This window comes from Entelurus aequoreus, linkage group LG15, assembly GCF_033978785.1.
Source record: "Entelurus aequoreus isolate RoL-2023_Sb linkage group LG15, RoL_Eaeq_v1.1, whole genome shotgun sequence".
NCBI classification, from domain to species: Eukaryota; Metazoa; Chordata; class Actinopteri; order Syngnathiformes; family Syngnathidae; genus Entelurus; species Entelurus aequoreus.
In genome coordinates, this window is record NC_084745.1 from 35,464,896 (window position 1) to 35,487,503 (window position 22,608).

Here is a 22,608-nt window from a genome sequence, read left to right on the forward strand (position 1 = left end):
GAATTATTCTTTCTCATTAATTTGCAGCCATCTCAGTTTTGGAGCCTTGAATGATTAATTAAGGAGCCTAAAAATAATTTCATCTGTTGATTGCAGCACAGCACTTTTTTTTAAGGCAATGCGTCCAAGAATGGTGTAGGGATAATAAGCATATCGTGCTCATCAGTTTGTCTTCACGGTCTATTGCAAGAAGTGCTTTGATGGACAAGCCTTTCATCCTCAGCAGTTGTGACTGCATAAAGAAGTCGCCACTTCCTGATAGGCCAGTGAAAAGAAGGGTTGCAGCCAATTAGAGTGGGTGAAAAAGTATGAGAGTTTAGGTGGGGAAAAGGAGGCTGCTTTTGGATTGGAAACGCAACTAAGCCCTCCTCGGAAAGTAGTCATACTTACATTGGAAGGTCATTAATTAAAAGGTGAACTTGAATCTTGATTTTACCTCCTTGGAAGAGAGATCCTCACTTTTTGGAGGCATACATAAATGGATTCATGAAGCTTACTTGCAGAAATAGAGGTAAGTCTCACCACTGTTTTTAACATGGCAAAGTTTATTCTAGTTTATTTGTCAAATTCGATTTTAAGCGCAACACCTAGCTATAATTCAATAATATTCTAACAACCCTAAACCGCAGAAAATGTTAGTAATGAAAATGAACTTATCAGGTCTGTAAGATGGTTGGGAGACAGACGCACCAGATGGACAGCGGCAATTGCTCGGTGACGGTGGTGGATGACAGCCCCGGCTCCAGCCCGAGTTCCAGCCCGGACTCTCGCCGGGCCGCCGCCGGGGTTCTCCATGCCGGCGGTCTCGGGGCCGGACGAGGTCGGCCTGCGGCTGCCAATGCGGCGCGGGAGAGGAGCCGCGTTCAAACCCTGCGCACCGCCTTCCTGGAGCTGCAGAGAACGTTGCCGTCGGTGCCGCCGGACACCAAGCTGTCCAAACTGGACGTGTTGATACTGGCCACCACCTACATTGCACATTTGACTCGAACTCTGCAGGAGGAAGGCACCGAGGAGGGGGACAGCACAAAGCAAACAGAGGCGTTACGTTCACTCAAAGGTGAAGGCTACCTGCACCCGGTCAAGGTCGGTCACACTCATCTCTACATTATTACTAATATGCATGTCTTGTATGATCACGTGATTAACTGTGTCAATGTCCTAACAGAAATGGCCAATGAGGTCCAGGTTGTATGTTGGAGCAAGTGGTCAGTTCCTGAACAATTCCTCACAATCAGAGAATCAAGGCCCTTCATCATCATCCACCTCCCAGTAAACTATATATTCATTTTGCATGAGTGATGCTACACATACCTTGTAAATTTAATATATTATTGTGATGGTTTTTTTACCCTCAAATGTAAGTTTTTTTTACTCTGTTTGACCTGCAAATTGTGCAGCTCCATACATGTCCCTGTATGAGAGTTTGTGATTCCACGGGCCAATACTGAGCTCGTCATGCTTGAAAAGTGAGGCACTTTCAATAGAAAACATTTGCACTAAACATGCATGTGTGAATGACTTAGAATCTGTCATGTGAAGTGGTCTGTCAGAGATAACAATAGGTGGCTCGCCGTCTCATGTTCCTTTTTTTTTTTTTTTTTTACATGCATGTCTGTACAAAAAAGTGTTATAGAAAAAAAAAATCTGTGGTAAAGCGATGGAGTCTAAAATGATGTAATTAAATTGTACCATACTCTATTAAGTCTATTTAAGAGAAGTAAAGAAGTTTAATAATGAAATCTAAAGTGTTTGTCATTATTTCCTCTCATTTTAAGACATATTTGACTGAAAGTCAAATTTATTTTCTAAGGCAGATAAATGACCCATGAATTACAAAAACAAATCTACAAAATGATCCTGGGTTAAACGGTATTAAATAATTTAAGGCAGTTAAATTACTTTAACCACTGCAAAATTATAGAGATCCATACTTTTTTTAATGTCATTTATTTCTCCTCACTTTGGGACACAATTTTACTTTTGAGACCAATTATTGAAATTAAGAATTTGTTGGGTGTGTTTAGGCCGTCAGTAAATCAAAGGTTTTGGTTCGATCTTAAAATTAAAATTACTATATCGGATTCAATTGTGTTTAACAACAATGTTAAATTTAGTAGTTTGTAATGGGCATCGTCTGTTGTTTGGACTGGAGTTTGCATTTGTTTAAATGTTGAGTAAATAAAACGTGTATTTTTTCTTGGCAGTTTCATTAAATCAATTAAATTGAAACTAAGACAATTTTCAAATATTATTTTGTAGAGGTGTTGCCAAACTGTTGCTTTGTATGTACTGTGTAACAAACATAAATTGTAAGTACAAATACAAAGGAAACGTTTACGATACATGTATACGTTCATAGGCAGCAACGCAGGCAATAGATGCTAACATTAGCATTTAGCTTCCAGGCTGTGAAACTACACTGCGCAGCCTGAAGGCGCACATAAATACGAACCGGACGCGGATGTTACTCCTTTCGGGCTCGACGACGAGAGGAGAAGGACGGAGTGCCGAGCTCCTCCATTTTCAATTGCGGCATAACGATGACTTTTCGGCGTTTTGTCGTCTCGATGACCCGTGTTTCGTTACGGTAAGCGCCGCTAATTAGCTTGTGAGCACAGCTGTAGGCTACAACGTGATTTAACACGGCTTGTAGCATTCAAGCTAGCAGCAGCGCACACGCAGGACCACGTGGGTAAAAAGCTGAAAGAATCAGAACTAAAGAGGCACACCAATTTGATCAATCGCCCAGCGTTCTCGTTATAAAACACTTGGGACTACGTAACGCTATTTAATAGTTATCCCAGAGGAAATGCTATTAATCATCTCTACTGACAGGTGAAGTCCTTTTAATCGCTATATTTATAGTACAGATCTTATGTGGTTTTATTGGCAAGGTCAACAGAAGAGTGTCTGGCCTCCAGGATGTGCCCCTTTTTCCCCATTATTTCACCTCAGTGAGGCTCTCCTTGGTCCCCGAACAGGACACTAGGTCGTGACCTGCTGTTGAACCCGGCCTCAGACCTTGAGATGTTAGTCGTGCTCCCAAGCTGCGTCACACGATGCCCTTTGAACTTAGGGTGATCAGTCATCAGTATTGGCTATGACGTCAGTACATCTTATTCTTACACTGCTGCTAATCAATAGGGCCTGCTCCTTTGCAAACATGTTGTAAAGAGAACTTTACATATGTAATTATGATGTATTACATTGTATCAGTTTACATGTTAGAAATACATTAAACCATAACCCCCTCCAGTCACTAATAGTGCAGTGAGCTAATGTGCATTTACTGATATTTTTTCTTCTATTACAGAAGCACTGGTGAAAAATGTTGTCTTCAAAACTGGGCATTAAACCGGCTAAGGTGAGAGGATAAATTCAAACTGATGGAATGTATGCTAGAATTGTGATGACTTGGAATTTTTGGCGTTGACCCATCAGACAACACAGTGATTAATTTGTCTAACTGAGCCAACAGATGCACATTAGGTCCTTTTAAATGTTTGATGTAATGCCCGGATTATCCAACTACACCAGGATGTGACAACACATGATGGGACAACCTTCCCTTGGTTTACTCTTTGCAAGGTGAGTTTCCTGCTGTACATTTAACCCTAAAGCCTCCAAACGTTGTAGGAATATGTTGAACATATTTTTCATAGTATTTGTAGGGATAAAAAAATGTCACTTCATAAGGTTTAAATTAGTGGTGCTCAACTTTTGCAGCAATAGTAGTAATGATGAGTTTACCCTTTTCGCCGTTTACCCATCAGACAATAAAGTGGTGAGATTGTGACTACTGAACTACTAGCTGCAAGATAGGAGCCATGTTGAGTTTCTCTTATCCTGATAATGATCTTTTATATGAAAGTGATACATTCATTTTATTTTGACTACAGATAAGCAACCAGGCACAACATGAGCATCTGCTTCATCCTGTATCTGGTAAGTAAATACAAACCACAAATGTTTTCTCAAGTGTTAATGATGAGTTCACCCTTTTCGCCGTTTACCCATCAGACAATAGAGTGGTGAGGCTGTGACTCCTGAATCGCTTCCTAAAAGATGATCAATAATTGTCGTTCAATAAACAAACTGCCATGAAAGTGACAAGCTCTATTGTTTGATTGCAGATGCTTGGCAGCAGTAATTGATGGAAAACGTGAACAATTACTTCATGTCTTTGGTAAGTAAGTGGGTCAAAATGACATATTTCCTCAAATAGTGGCCTTTGCTCTAATAGACGACGTGGGAGAGAAAAAGAATGGCACTAAGTGACTGTAACGTCAGTAAATTAGCACCGTGCCAGTTATTTGATTTCAGAGTTTAGTGAAGACAATGGATCAATTAAAGGCTCAGTCAGTTAATATGCAGACCACATCACATTGTAATCATATGCATTTAATCAAATATAGACCTTCGTAATGTCTTGTATGCTTGGTACTTCTTGCATTGAATTTAACACCCCCCGGCCACTGAGGAAATACAGCGTAACATACAAACTTGTTGTAATGATGAGTTTACCCTTTTCGCCGTTTACCCATCAGACAATGAAGTGGTGAGAGTGTGACTACTGAATTACTCGCTGCAAGATGGGAGACATTTAGACGTGCATTACAATGTGAAACTGACTACTTTTTTTTCTTTTCTATTTTTACTTTGACAGATGACCGACGGACAAGAATGTCCACTTCATCATAATTATAGTTGAGGAAAGAGGGCGTCGCGGTTTCCCAATTAGAAATGCCAAGTGTCCTAAGTAGTAATGAGTTCACCTTTTTGCTGTTAACCAATCAGAACAGACTGCTGAACTCAAAACACCAGTTTAATGCAAACTGATGGTCACCTTTGACTTTGAAGGAACACTCATTTAAGCAGTAAGTGTATTTAGTTTATAAAAGAATGTAATGTTTTTGTCATGAAACTGACCTCCGTGATTTCTGTTACGGTACAGTTGGACCTGTTTAAAGCTGCTATTTGGACTGCTTTCCAGACGAATAAAAAAATTACAAAATCTATCCCTTTTAAGTAGAATCATTTTGTGGCTGTTGCTTACTTGTTGGAACAACTGTACAGAGGTTCTTATCCTTCTACTCCTCCGTGATGTACTCATCTGCTCCTAGTGCGTAGGTGTAGATGAAGCGGAGGATGTTCTGGTGGAGTTCATCCAGGGCTTTGTCTCTCCTAAGCAAGCCATCCTCTCCCAGATCAGGGGGAAACACAGCATCGGGTGGAATAACAAGGGCAGAAGACCCCTCTGTAGGAAGACAGTTTTTACAGTACTTTATAGTTGTGTTCTGTAAAATGTTCAAAATTATGCTTGGAGGCTGTAGAAGATGGCATTAGAATAATTGATAAAGTGATTTGATGATAAAAGTACTGTACTTAAACTTGTGTAAAAAGTACCGTGCTTAAGAGTGACAGAGTTTTCACAAAGGAGCACCGCAATCACGGCGTCTTCCTCCAGCACTTCACTTCTGAGGCTTAATTTGCAGTGGGCCTCTGCTAAAGATATCCTATTACAACAAACATGAAAAGGGTCACTTACAGAAGAGCCATATTGAGTTTTACCATTCTAATATTCATTAAAACCATAATCATGTTAACCCTGCACCTAAGGCTTTAAGTGTGCTGAACGGCCAGGAGAATAACAAACATTTGTCACAATTAGTTGACTATAATCTCTGCAGCTCACTAACGGCGACTGCACGCCCCCAAGTGGACTCTTGCAGGATTCTACCCGGCCTGAGAAGACAACCTCTCCATCACCTACAGCAATTTGAGGAAGGCTGCAGACATTTTATTGCTGTGGATTTGTGATCGGACTCTGCAGGTGGCCATGAAGTAGCCGCGGATCAGCTTCTGTGCTGCAGGACTCAGATCCACTTGCAGGCTTTGTGCGTAGGCCACCAGCTAGAAGACAAGCAATTCAAAGTAAAGACTGATTCACTTTAAGGTGGCATGTTTCCAACCTCCTTGTAGTCCTGGGTAGAAAAGTCAAGGGATGAGTAGAGGTGTTTTCCAGGCTTCACAGCCTGCTGGAGGGTGTGGACTGTCAAAGAGAGTACAGCATGCTCTTTTGCAGGATCCTGACACTTCACGATGAGGCCAAAGCTAGCTGCCAGCTGAGGTGGTACTGGACCCATTTCCTGTCCATGAAGAAGATTCTAGATGAAATGATGGCTGCTTATGAGTAAATTACGGTGAAACGTATACCACTGCTCCCAGTACAGCATCGTATGTCCTTCGAGAGTTTCGTGTGGAGTCAGCGAAGGCCCAGAAGCTGCACGAGATGGGGAAGGTAAGGTGCTGGTCTGCATCCTTGCCATACTTCTTCCCCGGGATGAACACGGACACTGTGCGACTGTCCAGGACTAAGAAATAGAGAAGATTACAGACTGCTACAAGTCATTTTAATGCCCGCTAAATAATCACCACCTGACTCAATTGCATCCAGCTTGTCCCTCCTAAAAGAGCTCAGATCTCCAAGCATGCAAATCCCACCATTGGCAAGTAAGGCAGAACCGGCGTAGATGTTAGCAGTGCCCGCTCCATGCTCGTCGTGGGACAGGGATGCAAACATCTCCCGTGAGGCTTCATGCCTCACCCCACGGCACGACAAGTTCAAGCTGTACCTCATTAACCTGGCACATAGTGAACAATTTCGATCCAGGGTAAGTACAACATTTCCTTAAATAGTGGCCTCCATTCTAATAAACGCCATATCTGAATACATAAACACAGTATTCCTCAGTTATTGATCGAAAATGAATTAAAAAACATGTTTGCATAAATGAAGGCAATTTTAATAAGTTGAGACCATTTATTTGCTAGAAAAATTATATTTCCTCGTGGCCTCCACTCCAGTTGACACCATTTCTGAATAAAAAGCATTACTTTTTATCTATTGGTGAAAAATGGCTAAAAAAAAAACACACAAATGCACAAATGAAGGTCATTTATAAAGATTGAGACAATTTATTTGCATTTTTTTTTTTTCAAATAGTGTCCTCCACTCTAATAGATGCCATTTTTGAATAAACAAACAGCATCCCTCATTATTAATGGTAAAATGGCAACAACAACAAAAACACGGTTTTACAACCGAAGGTCTTTTACAAGGCAATATGCTATGAAAAGTATATTTTCTCTAACAGTGGCCTCCACTATAATAAGACACCATCCACCCATTTTCTACCATTTGTCCCTTAAAATTATTTGTTTTAAAAGAAAGATATAGATAATTTATTTGCTAGGAAAAGTACTACTTCTTAAAGAGTGGCCTCCACTCTAATTGATGCACTGTCTGAATAAATAAACACAGCATTCCTTATTAAAATATTGAGAATTTATTTGCAAGGAAAAGTAAACTATTTCCACAAATAGTAGCCTCCACTGTAATAGACATCATGTCTGAATAAACAAATTGAGTATTCCTCATTAAGTACCCATGGAAAATTGGGGGGAAAAATAGAAAGTATGAGAGAATTTATCTGCTAGGAAAATTGCATTTCCTCAAATAGTGGCCCACACTTACAAACGCCATGCCCTGATTAACCCCCGGGTGTTTGATTCACATGAATAAATAAGCACTGCATTCCTTAATATATGTGGAAAATGGCCAAAAATATATATTTGCACAATTGAAGGCCTTTTAAGAGTGGAACATTTATTTGATATGAAAAGTACACCATTTTCTTAAAGGGCCTGTTTGCAACTTAAGCGGTGCTAACTTACGAAAGTGTTGTAAGCATTATGTCCTGTCTCTTCAGCTTTTATCATGTCAACTGCGCCCCACATAACACACACAAGCTTTAGGTATGTTTGTTTGTTTTCAGCGAAGGTTTGTTGTTTAGCTACTAACGTTAGCTATCATTGAATGTATATTCCCATCATAAAAACAACATGACTGTTGAGAGCTACTCATTTTTGTTTCGTTTATTTTCATAGCTTCCATCCATCCATCCATTTTCTACCGCTTGTCCCTTTTGGGGTCGCGGGGGGTGCTAGAGCCTATCTCAGCGGCATTCGGGCGGAAGGCGGGGTACACCCTGGACAAGTCGCCCCCTCATCACAGGGCCAACACAGATAGACAGACAACATTCACAGCTTATTACAACCCAAACAAAGGGAATACGCTTGTTTTACCAGAACATTAACACAATCCATCAACAACATGCTTTTTCATCTGCATGTTGTATTCCAGTATGCATTTCTTTCTAGTTAATTTTTTATTTACTATTAGAGTTATTTTGACAAAAAAAAATTATTTTAAGTTAATTTGATTTGCAAGGATTGCACTTTAATTATGAAGCATATCATCACTCAAACAGTACGGTCATTGTTTTTGTGCTATTGTGTGGTCATTTGTTATGAAATACAGTAGAGGCAAACAGGCTGAATTGAACAGTTATACAAATACTGAGAGTTTAAGCAAATATTCTTTGACCTTTTGGTGAGCTAATCAAAATCAACTAGCGAGTCACCGGTTGAAGACCCCTGATAAAGACACTTCAAAATAAATATGTTCTGTTAAACCCCTATTGGTAACATAATCTACTTGGTGGTGTTCGAAAATTTTAACTTTGAGCAAGTTCCTTTAAATCAGTGGTTCTCAAACGTTTTTCACCAAGTACCACCTCAGAAAACACTTAGTTCTCCAAGTACCACCATAATGACCAAAATTATAATGAAGTAGCGTAGTAGGCCTAAGTATTCATTAAAAACAAGGCAGGTTTTATTTAGCAAGTACGTTGAATATTTTTGGATTGTTTTGGATCATATTTCATGTTTTCTAATATGTTTTATTTTATTCATATTGTAACAAACTGGGTCCTATGTAATGTTATGTTGCACACATAGATTATTCAACAGATGTTTTGGTTTCCCAGGGCATTGAAGGCATCATTGGTACGTGCAGCTGCTGGTCAAATGCAGAAGACAAATTTCACCACACCCAGTGTGTGTGACAATCATTGGTACTTTGACTTTGACTTTACATGTGTTTTGTACGTTGATTGGCTGGGAGGCTGAGAAAGGGTGGACATAAGCGGTAAATGTGGAGGACATTCAGTTCCCAAACGTCTTGAGTGATAGAAATGACGGCGTAAGACAGTTCTGTTTGCGTCTTGTTTATTTTGGCGTCGACTACGGCCTACAGTCGGATTCTAACGACTTCCATTGAAGGCTGATAAACCTTTGATAACAGTTTACAACACTTCAATAATTATTTCGCCACATTGATCAATAATATTAGCATTTTTTTACCACCTCAAAAAACATTGCCAAAATCAGAGGACTTCAATCTAAATCAGATTTAGAAAAACTAATCCATGCCTTTGTCTCCAGCAGATTAGACTCGTGTAGTGACCTTCTCACTGGGCTCTCTAAATGAGCTGTAAAGCAGCTGCAATACAGTACATCCAGAATGCTGCAGCTTGAGTCCTGATTAGAACCAGGAAATATGCCCTTATAGGTCCAGTTCTTAGGCCACTGTTCTAGATTCCTGTTACTCAGAGAATAGACTTTAAAACAGCTTTGCATGTGTAAAAGACTCTTCACGGTCTTGTGCCAAAGTACATCTCTGACATGTTAGAACCATATGAACCATCTCAAGCTCAGAGAACCTCAGGGAGTGGTCTCCTGCTGGTGCCTAGAGTCAGGACCAAACATGGTGAAACTGCGTTTCATTATTATACTCCTAAAATCTGGAATGGTCTTCCAGAATATGGGAGACCGGTCTCAACATTAACAATGTTAAAATTCAGGCTGAAAACACTTTTATTTAACTGTGCATATGACAACTGAAAGTATTTTATCTACAGCATTTGATTGATTTGAATTGAAATTATGATTTGTTTCTTGAGGATTTGATTTTCGGATTTTAATTATAATCATGATTATTTTGAATCATATAATCAACCATTTTGTGTGATTAATTTAACAGTACAGATTATTCATATTTAACAATCATACACCTTTACACACAAAAAGAAAAGAAAAAGCAATAGGCTGAAGCCAAGGCTTATATTTGCCTATCCTATACATTCACTGAAAATAAGATTACCTGGAACATCAACGTTCAAAAATTCAATGGGATGAATATTTTATATTTTTGTGTTCCTGTAATTTTCTGTGAATCACTTTGAATTGTCTTGTGTATAAATGGAACACTATATATAAACATGCCTTGCCTTCTTTGATGTACTACTAGATAGAGCCTGCGTACCACTAGTGGTACATGTACCACAGTTTGAGAAAATAGTGACCTCCCCTCTAACACTAGAGATAATCATGTTTGTCGTGGAAAATTACCCAATTTCACTTACATGATATGAAAATGGTTGTTTATTTACTCCAGATAATGTGTCTTGTTCATTTATCGATGTCTGCAACGAATAATGACAATAAGAACAGTTCGATGCTATTCCACTAGATGACGTGATCTGATTAATCCCTGCTGGTGTCATCCACCTGAATAAACACTCATTTCTGGAAAATGCTCAAATGAAAAGCTCCACATACTCTCTGCATTTGAGCATCTGTAGCCACTATATGAGCAAAGAGTAGCTTTATTCAAACCATCCTACCTTTCCACTATTATGGTGTCGCCTGCAGTGACGAGAAGATTCAAGTGTGAAGTGCTTTTGGCGTCCCCTCTCGTTTGCACCAAGCTGAGCAACAGGCTGAGCTTCAACGTGTGATAAAGACCCGGAGGAGTCATATTCAAATCAAAGCAGTGTACTATGACGGCAGCGAACCGCCAAGGAGATCCCCCTGTGGCCTTCAGCAGCTGCTTGAATTTGGCATTGATGTCATGTGGATCTAGAAGTAGATAAGTTACTTCAAGTCAAATTGTTATGATTAATGAGAACCTTATTGAGCAACACAATCTTGTCTTACACTGAGGCTCCCATGGTTGAACGTTGTTGACCTCCACGCTCCAGGTAATATTGGGCCACTGGTGCACATGCGCAGGTATGCCGATCACCCGGTAGAGTTGACCAATTCTCATCGTGTTACACAGCTCATCTGCGAGAAAAATGGTGGGGGGAAACAAAGCCCGAAGGAGTTGTTCCTGGACGAGAAGAAACAAGCATGCCACCTACAAACCTTGGCCAAGACAAACAAGAGAGAGGCCCTTTTGGAAACAAAGATTCCTCTGTGTGAATCCCACAGCCGCCTAATGAGTGTTCCTTGCACTTATTAACATATATGTGTAGTAACGGGAACCCACTGTATTAAATTCCTGCGCAGTACTGGGTCAACAGAATATGTTAATCCCAATGTTGAGTTTTGTTAAACACTCCAGGGGTAACGGCCCGACAATGTGAAAAGAGGGGACAGAATCACCTAATTTCCCACTGAAAGGCAACGTGCACGGCTGCCTGCACTAACATTTTATTTATTTGAACTCTTTCCTCTTCGTTCCAAAGTGAGCCTCATTTAGAAAGCTGGACAATATTAATGAGCACACTCCACAAATGTGACTGTGTGTAAATACACAACATTAAAAGTGCATTAATCACGTTTGGGAATGAGCATAATAGATGAGAATGTGATTTTACAAACAAACACCGGCCGTGTAAATGTTTAGCTTCTTAATTTATAGCACTACGTCATTGCACCGATTTAATTTACTGCCGTAGAATATTAAATCACAGTACAGTGCAGCCTTGTTCTTTTAGTGCTCTGGAAAAGGCACAAAAAGTTACAGACTGAGTGTAGATTGAGGGACTAAAATGACACTAAATGACACTTGCGGCGCTTCCTTGTTACTTTTTCGCCGTGTAAAAATGCCCTGTTGTGTAGCATGGGGCTGCTCCACCTGTGAGAATTGTGGAAAGCTTTTACATCGCTTTCCCCACAACCGGGAAAGAAGACAAGTATGGGATGTGAAGGCCTGCAAACAACACTGGAGAGCCACAGACTACATCGCCTTGTGCCAGATAAACACACGACACAACATCTGTGTTTTGTTCGGGAGAGAACACAGAAGCTAATACAAATATTAACAGAAGAAATTAACAAATTAAAGAGATGGTTTGAAAAGACTATCTTTGAATCTCAGTAAACCTAAAATAATGCAATACGGTAACAGTAGAATAGAAAGTCAAACACAAATAGAAATACACAGACATTGAGAGAGTAAAAGAAACCACATTTTGGGTGTAATAGATGAGAAAATTAACTGAAAATATACAACATAAAGTGGCAAGAAATATGTCAATAATGAATGAATCGAAATATGTTCGAGACAAAAAAATCACTCCATACTGTTTGCCAGTGTTAGTGAGTTATTGTGCAGAAATATGGGGAAATAACTACAAAAGTACACTTATTCACATAGCATGTAACGAAAAGAAAGATCAGTTGAATATTACATAATGAGTGACACATACAGTGATTACAAATACATTGGAGGCAGCCACCACAGTTGACATACTTCACACTAAAGTCACAATTTCTCTGTGATTTTTGTTCCAAAGCTAATGAAGATTTTGGCAAAATGAGGGTAAGAAGATATTTTTTTGGTCGTTCTGTGTATTTTTTTTTTAACGATTATTGCATAGTCAGGTGCATGTCAATGTGCCTGCTGGTCTTGAAACACTGCAGGAATGTAGCAGCAGAGTGTCAAATATGGCCACAAAATTCTACTTTCACGAAATAAAAGCATGTTTTATTGTAAGGTTCTCAGCTGGAGTATGTTTAGAACTACAGTATATCTAGACTTATTATTTTTAAGCCTGTGAATCTTTGGTCACCACATGATTCGATTCGATTCTTCGGGATTACGATTCAATTCAGAATCGATAGTCGATTCAAAACCACTCTCGATTCAAAATCATCCATCCATCCATTTTCTACCGCTTGTCCCTTTCGGGGTCGCGGGGGATGCTGGAGCCTATCTCAGCTACATTCGGGCGGAAGGCGGGTTACACCCTGGACAAGTCGCCACCTCATCGCAGGGCCAACACAGATAGACAGACAACATTCACACTCACATTCACACACTAGGGCCAATCTACCTATCCCCAGGTGCATGTTTTTGGAGGTGGGAGGAAGCCGGAGTACCCGGAGAAAACCCACGCAGTCATGGGGAGAACATGCAAACTCCAATATGTTTTTAATAACACTGGGTGCCAGTTCTACAAAACTCAAAACCAGTGAAGTTGGCACGTTGCGTTAAAGTTAAAGTACCAATGATTGTCACACACACACACTAGGTGTGGTGAAATGTGTCCTCTGCATTTGACCCATCCCCTTGATCACCCCCTGGGAGGTGAGGTGAGCAGTGGGCAGCAGCGGTGCCGCGCCCGGGAATCATTTTGGTGATTTAACCCCCAAATCCAACCCTTGATGCTGAGTGCCAAGCAGGGAGGTAATGGGGCCCATTTTTATAGTCTTTGGTATGACTCGGCCGGGGATTGAACTCACAACCTACCCATCTCAGGGCGGACACTCTAACCACTAGGCCACTGAGTAGGTGTAATCATAAATAAAAACAGAATACAATGATTTGCAAATCCTTTTCAACTTATATTCAATTGAATGCACTGCAAAGCCAATATATTCGAACTGAGAAACAACATTTTTTTTTGCAAATAATCATTAATTTGGAATGTAATGGCAGCAACACATTGCTAAAAATGTGGCACAGGGGCATTTTTACCACTGTGTTACATGGCTTTTCCTTTTAACAACACTCAGTAAACGTTTGGGAACTGAGGAGACCAATTTTTGAAGATTTTCTGGAAAAAGATGCCAAAGCCAACTTATATCACAGCGTAGGAGAAGATACTACCTCTCATTCAGAAGTATCACTTCCAAGAACACACACACGGCCCTTCCTCCAACTCCCCTCCCTTTCCCCCTCTGTTCTCTCCTCCCGTCAGCTGCTCATTTGCCAATGACAATGTAAACATTTATTTTACTTATTAAGTGTTTATTATTGTAGTAGTATGGTTGTTAAAGTTAGTGATTTTTGGATTTCTGATGGTTTCTGAGGGCACCAAAGGGACTGCTGTGTGTGCGTGCGTGTAGGCAGATCCTCGCATAAAGGACAGTGCATCTTATCGTTGTTGTTTTGGCTTGTTAAGACACTTGATCCATCACACCTCTATGTTTGATTGCTATACAGTACTGTATATCACTTTAGATTGTGTTCAAAGTGTACAAACCATCACTAAAATATGGACTTTTGCCGAGGCTGGAACCCGTTATTCACATTTACGTTGTTTCTTATAGAAAAATGTGCTTCACTCTACAACCGTTTCCATATACAAACCCTGTTCAAGAACCAATTAAGTTCGTAAATCGAGGTTTCACCATACATAATTTTATTATTTCGTAGTGTGGCATGTTAAAAAAAAAAAAAGGTTGATGAAGCAAAATTACAGATTTATAATTTTGAAGCATACATTTCTGTTTGGTTACACCTAATGGTCACAGTAATTCATTAAATCAAGCGCATGTTACTAGATACTTTCTACTAGCTTGTGCCTTGAAGAATTGTATGCGTAAGTATTATGCATCTATAATTATTTGATACTTATTTATATTGACATTTTGTTTTTTTACACGGCAATATTGTTTTATTAAAGACAGCTTGTGTGCTATTGTGTGCTTAGCTGTGGTGTAGCTGCTAGCTTCTCGTAGACTATAGCCCACCATGTTTACCTTTTGTAAATGACTTCACTAAAATACAAGGAAAGCTCAAACGTCTGCTTTTTGGAAGACATTTAGATGTTAACTGGCTGTCCAGCTTTGCACCGGTAAACGCAGTGCAGGACTGCTTGTATCGGTGCTTATATCAGAGATACTGTATATGGGGCAATTAGGTGCCCTTGCAAATATTTGTTGCTTGATGTTTTTTTTACTTTTTTCTGAGAAATGTCAAGTCAATCCAACCTATGGGGTTTAATAACAGCACAATAAGGACTATTCACTATTAACTCACCTCTAAGAAACAGTGTGACTGACTGGTATCTGAGCGGGCTTTGTTGATGCGCACTGAGAACCTTCAGAGCGTCGACATGGATCAACTCCACCAGCTGCTTGTCTGTCTCCAAAGACGCACAACAATGCGATTTAGACAACAACAACAACATGTGTCCTTCTGTCTCACCTCCCAAAACTCTGAACTGGATGTCCTCTTTGAGAGGCGAGCTGCAAGTCGTGCAGCTGAAGTCGTTTCTCACGGTTGCTGACTCTGTGGCTCCAGGTGCATGAACCCGGATGTGGTGGAACCCTAAAAAGCAAAGCAAAGTGCAAATGTATTCAGCTGTTCTGTACTAATCTGAGGGTGAGGGTATAGGCATGTGAAAAAATGAGGACACGGAGGGACAATTTGGCAAAACATGTACCCTTACTGTGTTGATGGTGCTGTTATTACAATGATTTATTACCAAGTGTAATTACAATTTCAGGGTGTTTAGCCATCGGGTAAAGAGGGCACCGATAAAGATTAAGCAAGATTGGTTGAAAAAAAATGGTTGACTTATAGCAAAACGTCTTTGCAGGGGTACCTAACTAACTGTCTATATGTCATTAATTATCATGTGTCTAATGACTATAAAGGGAGACAATACGCCAAATTCTGGTATTGATCCGATACCAAGTAAAAACAGGGTCAGTATCGTCCATACCAATACAGATACTTTTAATTCTGACATTTTTCAAGAGCATTGAATAATTGCTTTTGCCTTTAATATGTTGAATACACACAGGCATTTATTTATGAGTGCATAAATACATGTACAGGGGCCCCAACTTAAGAGCTTATTGTTGTGCAATTTATTTGTTACAAGCATCTCTGCCATTAGTTGGTGTAACAAATGCCACAGTGAACCCGTAAGATCCGACCAAAACATCTGGTCTTACTCGCTAGCATTAGCTTATAGCGAGAGGTCCGACATAACTTTGTTTTTCCATCCATGGTAAGGAAGAAAGTGAGTGTGAAGGACAGTGCAGGAGCGAATAATGTTTATTGAAATAAAAAATAAATAATCAAAAACATGAAAAAACGTGCAGACAACTTGGTAAAGCAGTTCCAGCATAGCATGCACCATACTGAAGTAGTGTGTGAGTCGATAACGCCAGCGAAGAATGTTAAAACCATCTGAATGGCAGACATTTATCCATGTAACTATGGAGACGCTGCTGATGTTGTGTTTGATTGTGAAGCAGCTGGAAGGAGATAAATAATTCCACTCTCTAGTGTAAATGCCAGGGTTGTGCCAATCGATCGGCCACCGGTCAGTATCGGACGATTTTTGTGAAAAAGTATGTGATTGCCATTGCTGAGTAATGCCTTTAAATGGCGATCACAATACCACTTCCTAGCTGACAGAGGGGGCTAGCAGCTAATTGTGTGTTGCCATTCCTCCAAGTTAGTAATCATCACTTCTATTACGGAAAATAAATCGCATTACTTAGTATCTTAAGTATGATTATCAAGTAGCATTATTACTGGGAGACGGGGCTAAACATGTTACACAGAGAGAGGACATGACACCAAGGGCAGTATCAGTATATGATCGATACTTGAGTGATTAAATGGATATTAAAATTTTCTCAAATTAATTTTTTGTTGTTTTTGTTAATATTTACAAAATCAGGGTTTAAGTCCCTGAACACAGGGCAAAACCCAAAACCTTTAAAGGGGACCTATTATGCAAGACCATACCTATTTTTGTGGTTTTGGGATCTGCATACGTCTTAAAACAAAACATGGAAGCATGGCGGAGTTATATATACAGTCGTGGTCAAAAGTTTACATAGACTTGTAAAGAACATAATGTCATGGCTGTCTTGAGTTTCCATTAATTTCTATAACTCTAATTTTTTTGTGATATAGTGATTGGAGCACATACTTGTTGGTCACAAAAAACATTCATGAAGTTTGGTTCTTTTATGAATTTATTATGGGTCTACTGAAAATGTGACCAAATCTGCTGGGTTAAAAGTATACATACAGCAATGTTAATATTTGGTTACATGTCCCTTGGCAAGTTTCACTGCAATAAGGCACTTTGGGTAGCCATCCACAAGCTTCTGGCAAGCTTCTGCTTGAATTTTTGACCACTCCTTTTGACAAAATTGGTGCACTTCAGCTAAATTTGATGGTTTTCTGACATGGACTTGTTTCTTTAGCATTGTCCACATGTTCTTAATGGGGTTTAAGTCAGGACTGTGGGAAGGCCATTCTAAAACCTTAATTCTAGCCTGATTAAGCCATTCCCTTTACTACTTTTGACTTGTGTTTGGGGTCATTGTCCTGTTAGAACACCCAACTGCGCCCAAGACCCAAACTCCGGGCTGATAATTTTAGGTTGTCCTGAAGAATTTGGAGGTAATCCTCTTTTTTCATTGTCCCATTTACTCTCTGTAGAGCACCAGTTCTATTGGCAGCAAAACAGGCCCAGAGCATAATACTACCACCACCATGTTTGACGGTAGTCATGGTGTTCCTGGGATTAAAGGCCTCACCTTTTCTCCTCCAAATATTTTGCTAAACAAATGACAGCTTGAATGACATAGCATAGCAAAGTGTGCTGTTGCACTTTTCTTATGTACTTACCAAGGCAGAAAATAAAATAGTTCCCACCAACCGCATTTCATTTAGACAAGGTCTCAATGATTTAGTTACTTTACATGGTCTTTCGGTTAATGATATACAGTACATAATCTCAAATAACCAACATACCCAAAGCATTGATATTTTGATTTGAGAATCGATATTAGATAGGGGTGTAACGGTACGTGTATTTGTATTGAACCGTTTCGGTACGGGGTTTCGGTTCGGTTCGGAGGTGTACCGAACGAGTTTCCACACGAACATATTAAGTAGCCGCCTCCGCTTCCTTCTGCCTCTGTCAGTTCTCTACACAGCACCCAGCATTGTCCCACCCACACAACCATCTGATTGGTTACAAACAGAGCAGTAACAGCCAATCAGCAGTGTGTATTCAGAGCGCATGTCATCAGTGCTTAGCGTTTAGCAGGTAAACAGGCAGCGGACTCTCGCTGACATATACATATGATAATAAACACCTCCCAGTCAACTACTAGTAACATCACTATGAGCCCGTTGACCTTCTAGAAATATAAAAGGCAGGTCAGCTCGCTCGCAGTCCTAGCATTGAGGTGAAGGCTAATTCGCTTTTAGCGTAACGTTAGCTCATTTTGCGGTGTGTGTGTGTGTGTGTTACGGACAGCGAAGCCCTGTCTGTCTGTTATTTCACTTTACCTTTTTCTGAGTTGATTGAGCTGTGTTGAAGCAGCAAAAAAGGACATTATGTTAAATGAAGAGTTTCTGTCTATGATATTTGATATAATAATGTAACTGCATCATAAAGCCTACATGAACTCCATGGTGTTCAGGGATGAATAGTCTCTCCTATTGATATTGTACCATTTTTTCAGCTATAGTTATTAGTAATGCAGCAGCCTAGTTTTGAATGGCAGGGTCCCTGCTATCACATGTTGATAAAAATATAACATTTACATAATACAAATCAACTACAGGCTTCCCAAATGTTGTAATAAATTAAGCGTGATGAGTTGACTTGAAACTGTTTAATGTTGCACTTTTTATATGTAGAAGAAACGTTTTGTCATTTTATTTAATCTGAGCAACAACTTGAGGCAGTTTAATGTTGATTAACGTGGGCATAATTATTATAGTGTTCCCAATGTTAAAAGGAGAAAGGCATTGTTTACAAATTTGGTAAATAAATAACCAAAACATTTATATTTTGTTGTTTTCTTTCTGTACCGAAAATGAACCGTACCGTGACCTCTTAACAGAGGTACGTACCGAACCTAAATTTTTGTGTACCGTTACACCTCTAATATTAGAGCATAAAGATCTGGTATCGGCAGTATTGATATTTCAGTATTGTTACACACATCACTAATCTGAATAGGCAGCATAAAAACCTGTTTGGAACATCTTTCATCATATTGTTTTTCAAACAATATTTCTTATCTAAACGTTTGTTCTTATTTTTAAGTCATGTTACAGGTTAAAATTGTGATGTATTGGGGGGCCAAATTCCAGTTAGTGATTTTAACTCAGGGCAGCACGGTGGAGAGGGGTTAGTGCATCTGCCTCACAATACGAAGGTCCTGAGTAGTCGTGAGTTCAATCCCGGGCTCGGGATCTTTCTGTGCGGAGTTTGCATGTTCTCCCCGTGACTGTGTGGGTTCCCTCCGGGTACTACGGCTTCCTCCCACCTCCAAAGACATGCACCTGGGGATAGGTTGATTGGCAACACTAAATTGGCCCTAGTGTTTTAATGTGAGCGTGAATGTTGTCTGTCTATCTGTGTTGGCCCTGCGATGAGGTGGCAACTTGTCCAGGGTGTACCCCGCCTTTCGCCCGATTGTAGCTGAGATAGGCTCCAGCGCCCCCCGTGACCCCGAAGGGAATAAGCGGTAGAAAAGGGATGGATGGATTTTAACTCATGTTAAGAGGATTTTGATTTGACAATTGAGATACAATTGTTTTGAGTCAAGAGCCCAATCAGAGAACCAATTGAAGATAAGCTTGTAAATTAAGGTTGTACTGTACATGGTCAAACAAGACATGAGGATGAATTCCGATCCTTACCTGAATAAAAGTGACAGTCGTCGTTGCTGCAAAGGAACCTGGCACCCCGTGTGTATTTCGTGACCCTTGTGACTGCAATGGCCAGACCTTCCATGAGCACAGGCCTCATGCAGCAGTGTGTACGCGGGAACGCAGCAAGGTCCAGCTTGTAGTCAGGAAATGGAGGCAGGTGTGTCAACTTCAAAATGACATTCACCTTAAGGGACCAATCAAGTTAGCTTTTGAGGTCGAGGGTGAAATGTTAGGTTCTTGCATACCTGACACTCTGTATGTACACTGTCAATAAGTGAAAGTGTTTTAATGGCCAAGAAGCACACCTAAAAAGAGTGTATTATAAGGTTAGGTTGTCATGAGTAGAGATTCATGCAAACTGATCTCTTACAGATTGAAACAAAGCTGTTGCTTGCAGTGGGTGGTGTAATATACGGTCACCCAGTTCCGGGTCCACCTCTATGACGTCAGTGGGATTAACGCCGACACAGAACCGGAAAATCACCATTGCGTTTTGTTGGGGGTCTATGAAAATGTGTAAGTAAGATATTAGATTTGGCACCAAACATACTATAGAACAGGGGTACCCAAACTACGGCCCGCGGGCCGGTTGCGGCCCGCCAGTGTCCAAATTCCGGCCCGCAGGAATTCCCAAGTTAAAAAAAAAAAAAGTTTTTTTTTGTTGTTTTTTTAATCTGTCCTTTCTAATACATTTTCAACCGCTTGTTACGCTCTGTGTCTCCTAGCCGCTCAGGCATATCAGCATTTGTCTAAAAATGCATTTTTCCATCAAACACATGACATCATTGCGCTTGCGCCGCAGTGTCCGGCGAGCACGCAGCAAGTGCGCGCTCTTTCAGTCAATTAGTGCGCGAGGAATATATATATATATATATATGTACTCTGTACCGAGGATGTCGTTGTGGCTTGTACAGCCCTTTGAGACACTTGTGATTTAGGGCTATATAAATAAACATTGATTGATTGATACATATATATATATATACACTTTATTGCCAAAAGTATTTGGCCACCTGCCTTTACTCACATATGAAATTGAAGTGCCATTCCATGGAATTTTCCAAAATGTTTTGGTATCCTGGAGCATTCAAAGTTAATTTCACTGGAACTAAGGGGCCAAGCCCAATTCCTGAAAAACCAACCCCACATCATAATTCCTCCTCCACCAAATTTCACAATCAGCACAATGCAGTTCGAAATGTAGCGTTCTCCTGGCAACCTCCAAACCCAGACTCGTCCATCAGATTGCCAGATGGAAAAGTGTGATTCATCAGTCCAGAGAAGGCGTCTCCACTGCTCTAGAGTCCAGTGGCGACGTGCTTTACACCACTGCATCCCACGCTTTGCATTGGACTTGGTGATGTATGGCTTAGATGCAGCTGCTCGGCCATGGAAACCCATTCCATGAAGCTCTCTGCGTACTGTACATGGGCTAATTGGAAGGTCACATGAAGTTTGGAGCTCTGTAGCAACTGACTGTGCAGAAACTATTTGCACTATGCGCTTCAGCATCCGCTGACCCCTCTCTGTCAGTTTACGTGGCCTACCACTTGGTGGCTGACTTGCTGTTGTTCCCAACACTTCACTTTTCTTATAAAAAAGTTGACTTTGGAATATTTAGGAGTGAGGAAATTTCAGGACTGGATTTGTTGCACAGGTGGCATCCTATGACAGTTCCACGCTGGAAATCACTGAGAGCGGCCCATTCTTTCACACATGTTTGTAGAAACAGTCTCCATGCCTAAGTGCTTGATTTTATACACCGGGCCAAGTTGATTAGGACACCTGATTCTCATCATTTGGATGGGTGGCCAAATACTTTTGGCAATAACGTGTATATATATATATATATATATATATATATATATATATATATATATATATATATATATATATATATATATATATATATATATATATATATATATATATATACAGCCCGACCCCCGGCCAAATTGTTGTAACCCAACGCGGCCCCCAAGTCAAAAAGTTCGGGGACCCCTGCTATAGAAAGTCAAGTTAGCCAATACGTCCTCACCCGAAAAGTAGCTATAACTTACCGTTGAACGATTTGCAGTCTTCTGTTAGTTTCTGAAGGCCGCCACTTTTGTCCAAATAAATCAAAACCGACCGTTTTAACGAGAACATGTCCGCCATTGTTTTACGTCAATACAAGCGCGCTTCTATTTTGAGCGCGAGGAAGCGTTCGTTGCCACAGCAACCAGGCACACGAGACAGGAAGTGACATCACTACATTGCATCGTTGCAAACTGCTCAGTCAAGAAAGTAGCATTGGCTGTCATAAAAAGTTGCTAGAAAAAAAGCTAGATGACATAAAAGCTTCATTTGCATAATTGGTTAAAACGGACGCTGTCGTGGGAGACATAAAAAGTGAGTTTGAAAACAATTCCAATTATGATTACAATTGTTACTCTTAAGTTTAGTTGTATGTTTTCTATTGTTAAATGTTATAGTGTAGCGTTTAAGGACGGGAGTCAAAGGCGGAGGGTCAAAAGATGGTGCTAACTGTTTTAGTGACGTTCAGACTTCAGTTCGCAACAACGCAGCTGTCACGCCAATTTTCTTCCCATCACAAAAACCTTCCTAACACCCATTTACTTCCGGGGTCATTTTCGCTTACGTCAGTTCCTCTTACTTACGTCATTTCCTCTTACGTCATTGCCAGCGATCGATAAATCCAAATCTCCTGAAAATGGTGGTGTCACTGGATGATATTCGTCTTTATCTGTCCCAGGGGACTTATGTCAAACACCAGCAGGCTTCGCAACATTTCAAGCGGAGCGTTAGGGCCGCTGCTGCGAACTTCTGTCTTCGTGGTAACGTGCAAAAAATATTAATTAATATATAATACTGTTAAATGTCTGTACTACTTTAAATCAACATTATTTTTGAAACCATTTCACTAATATTAATTAATATATAATACTGTTAAATGTATGTACTTTAAATCAACATTATTG

General features: G+C 40.2%; 2 protein-coding genes and 1 long non-coding RNA gene across 5 annotated transcripts; 2 read left to right on the forward strand and 1 right to left on the reverse strand.

Annotated features, from left to right (window-relative positions):
• Positions 1-57: 57 nt before the first annotated feature.
• Positions 58-22,224, reverse strand: mcmdc2 (minichromosome maintenance domain containing 2). 3 transcript variants are annotated; one of them, XM_062021286.1, is made up of 15 exons: positions 21,688-22,224; positions 19,998-20,131; positions 19,873-19,932; positions 19,616-19,811; positions 15,128-15,250; positions 14,960-15,061; positions 10,903-11,031; positions 10,590-10,824; positions 6,439-6,644; positions 6,217-6,374; positions 5,973-6,149; positions 5,774-5,913; positions 5,407-5,516; positions 5,057-5,257; positions 58-990 (listed from the first exon to the last, which is right to left on the reverse strand). In XM_062021286.1, the coding sequence occupies exons 1-14, from the start codon at positions 21,782-21,784 to the stop codon at positions 5,091-5,093; spliced, it is 2,034 nt and encodes a 677-aa protein (XP_061877270.1). In that variant the 5' UTR covers positions 21,785-22,224; the 3' UTR covers positions 58-990; positions 5,057-5,090. The 3 variants fall into 3 exon arrangements, with proteins under 3 accessions (XP_061877270.1, XP_061877271.1, XP_061877272.1); XM_062021287.1 differs by having other exon boundaries at positions 59-990; positions 6,232-6,374; XM_062021288.1 differs by lacking the exons at positions 19,873-19,932; positions 19,998-20,131 and having other exon boundaries at positions 60-990; positions 21,688-21,771.
• On the forward strand, positions 118-1,799 carry LOC133630051 (transcription factor 24-like). Its single transcript, XM_062021292.1, has 3 exons — positions 118-511; positions 661-1,083; positions 1,166-1,799. The coding sequence occupies exons 2-3, from the start codon at positions 670-672 to the stop codon at positions 1,271-1,273; spliced, it is 522 nt and encodes a 173-aa protein (XP_061877276.1). The 5' UTR covers positions 118-511; positions 661-669; the 3' UTR covers positions 1,274-1,799.
• On the forward strand, positions 2,429-5,027 carry LOC133630052 (uncharacterized). The gene is made up of 7 exons (XR_009821185.1): positions 2,429-2,587; positions 3,314-3,364; positions 3,479-3,588; positions 3,900-3,945; positions 4,134-4,186; positions 4,667-4,877; positions 4,955-5,027. It is a non-coding gene; the product is annotated as an uncharacterized LOC133630052 (long non-coding RNA).
• Positions 22,225-22,608: the final 384 nt, after the last annotated feature.

What these genes read in the sequence shown, in the direction of transcription:
- LOC133630051 (XM_062021292.1), top strand. Translation starts at nt 670, where the DNA reads ATGGTTGGGAGACAGACGCACCAGATGGACAGCGGCAATTGCTCGGTG. An exon ending in GCTACCTGCACCCGGTCAAG is followed by an intron (nt 1,084 to 1,165) that starts GTCGGTCACACT and finishes ATGTCCTAACAG; the next exon opens with AAATGGCCAATGAGGTCCAG.
- mcmdc2 (XM_062021286.1), bottom strand. Translation starts at nt 21,784, where the DNA reads ATGGCGGACATGTTCTCGTTAAAACGGTCGGTTTTGATTTATTTGGAC. An exon ending in GTGTACATACAGAGTGTCAG is followed by an intron (nt 19,812 to 19,872) that starts GTATGCAAGAAC and finishes TGGTCCCTTAAG; the next exon opens with GTGAATGTCATTTTGAAGTT. An exon ending in GCAGCCTTCCTCAAATTGCT is followed by an intron (nt 5,517 to 5,773) that starts GTAGGTGATGGA and finishes TTGTTGTAATAG; the next exon opens with GATATCTTTAGCAGAGGCCC.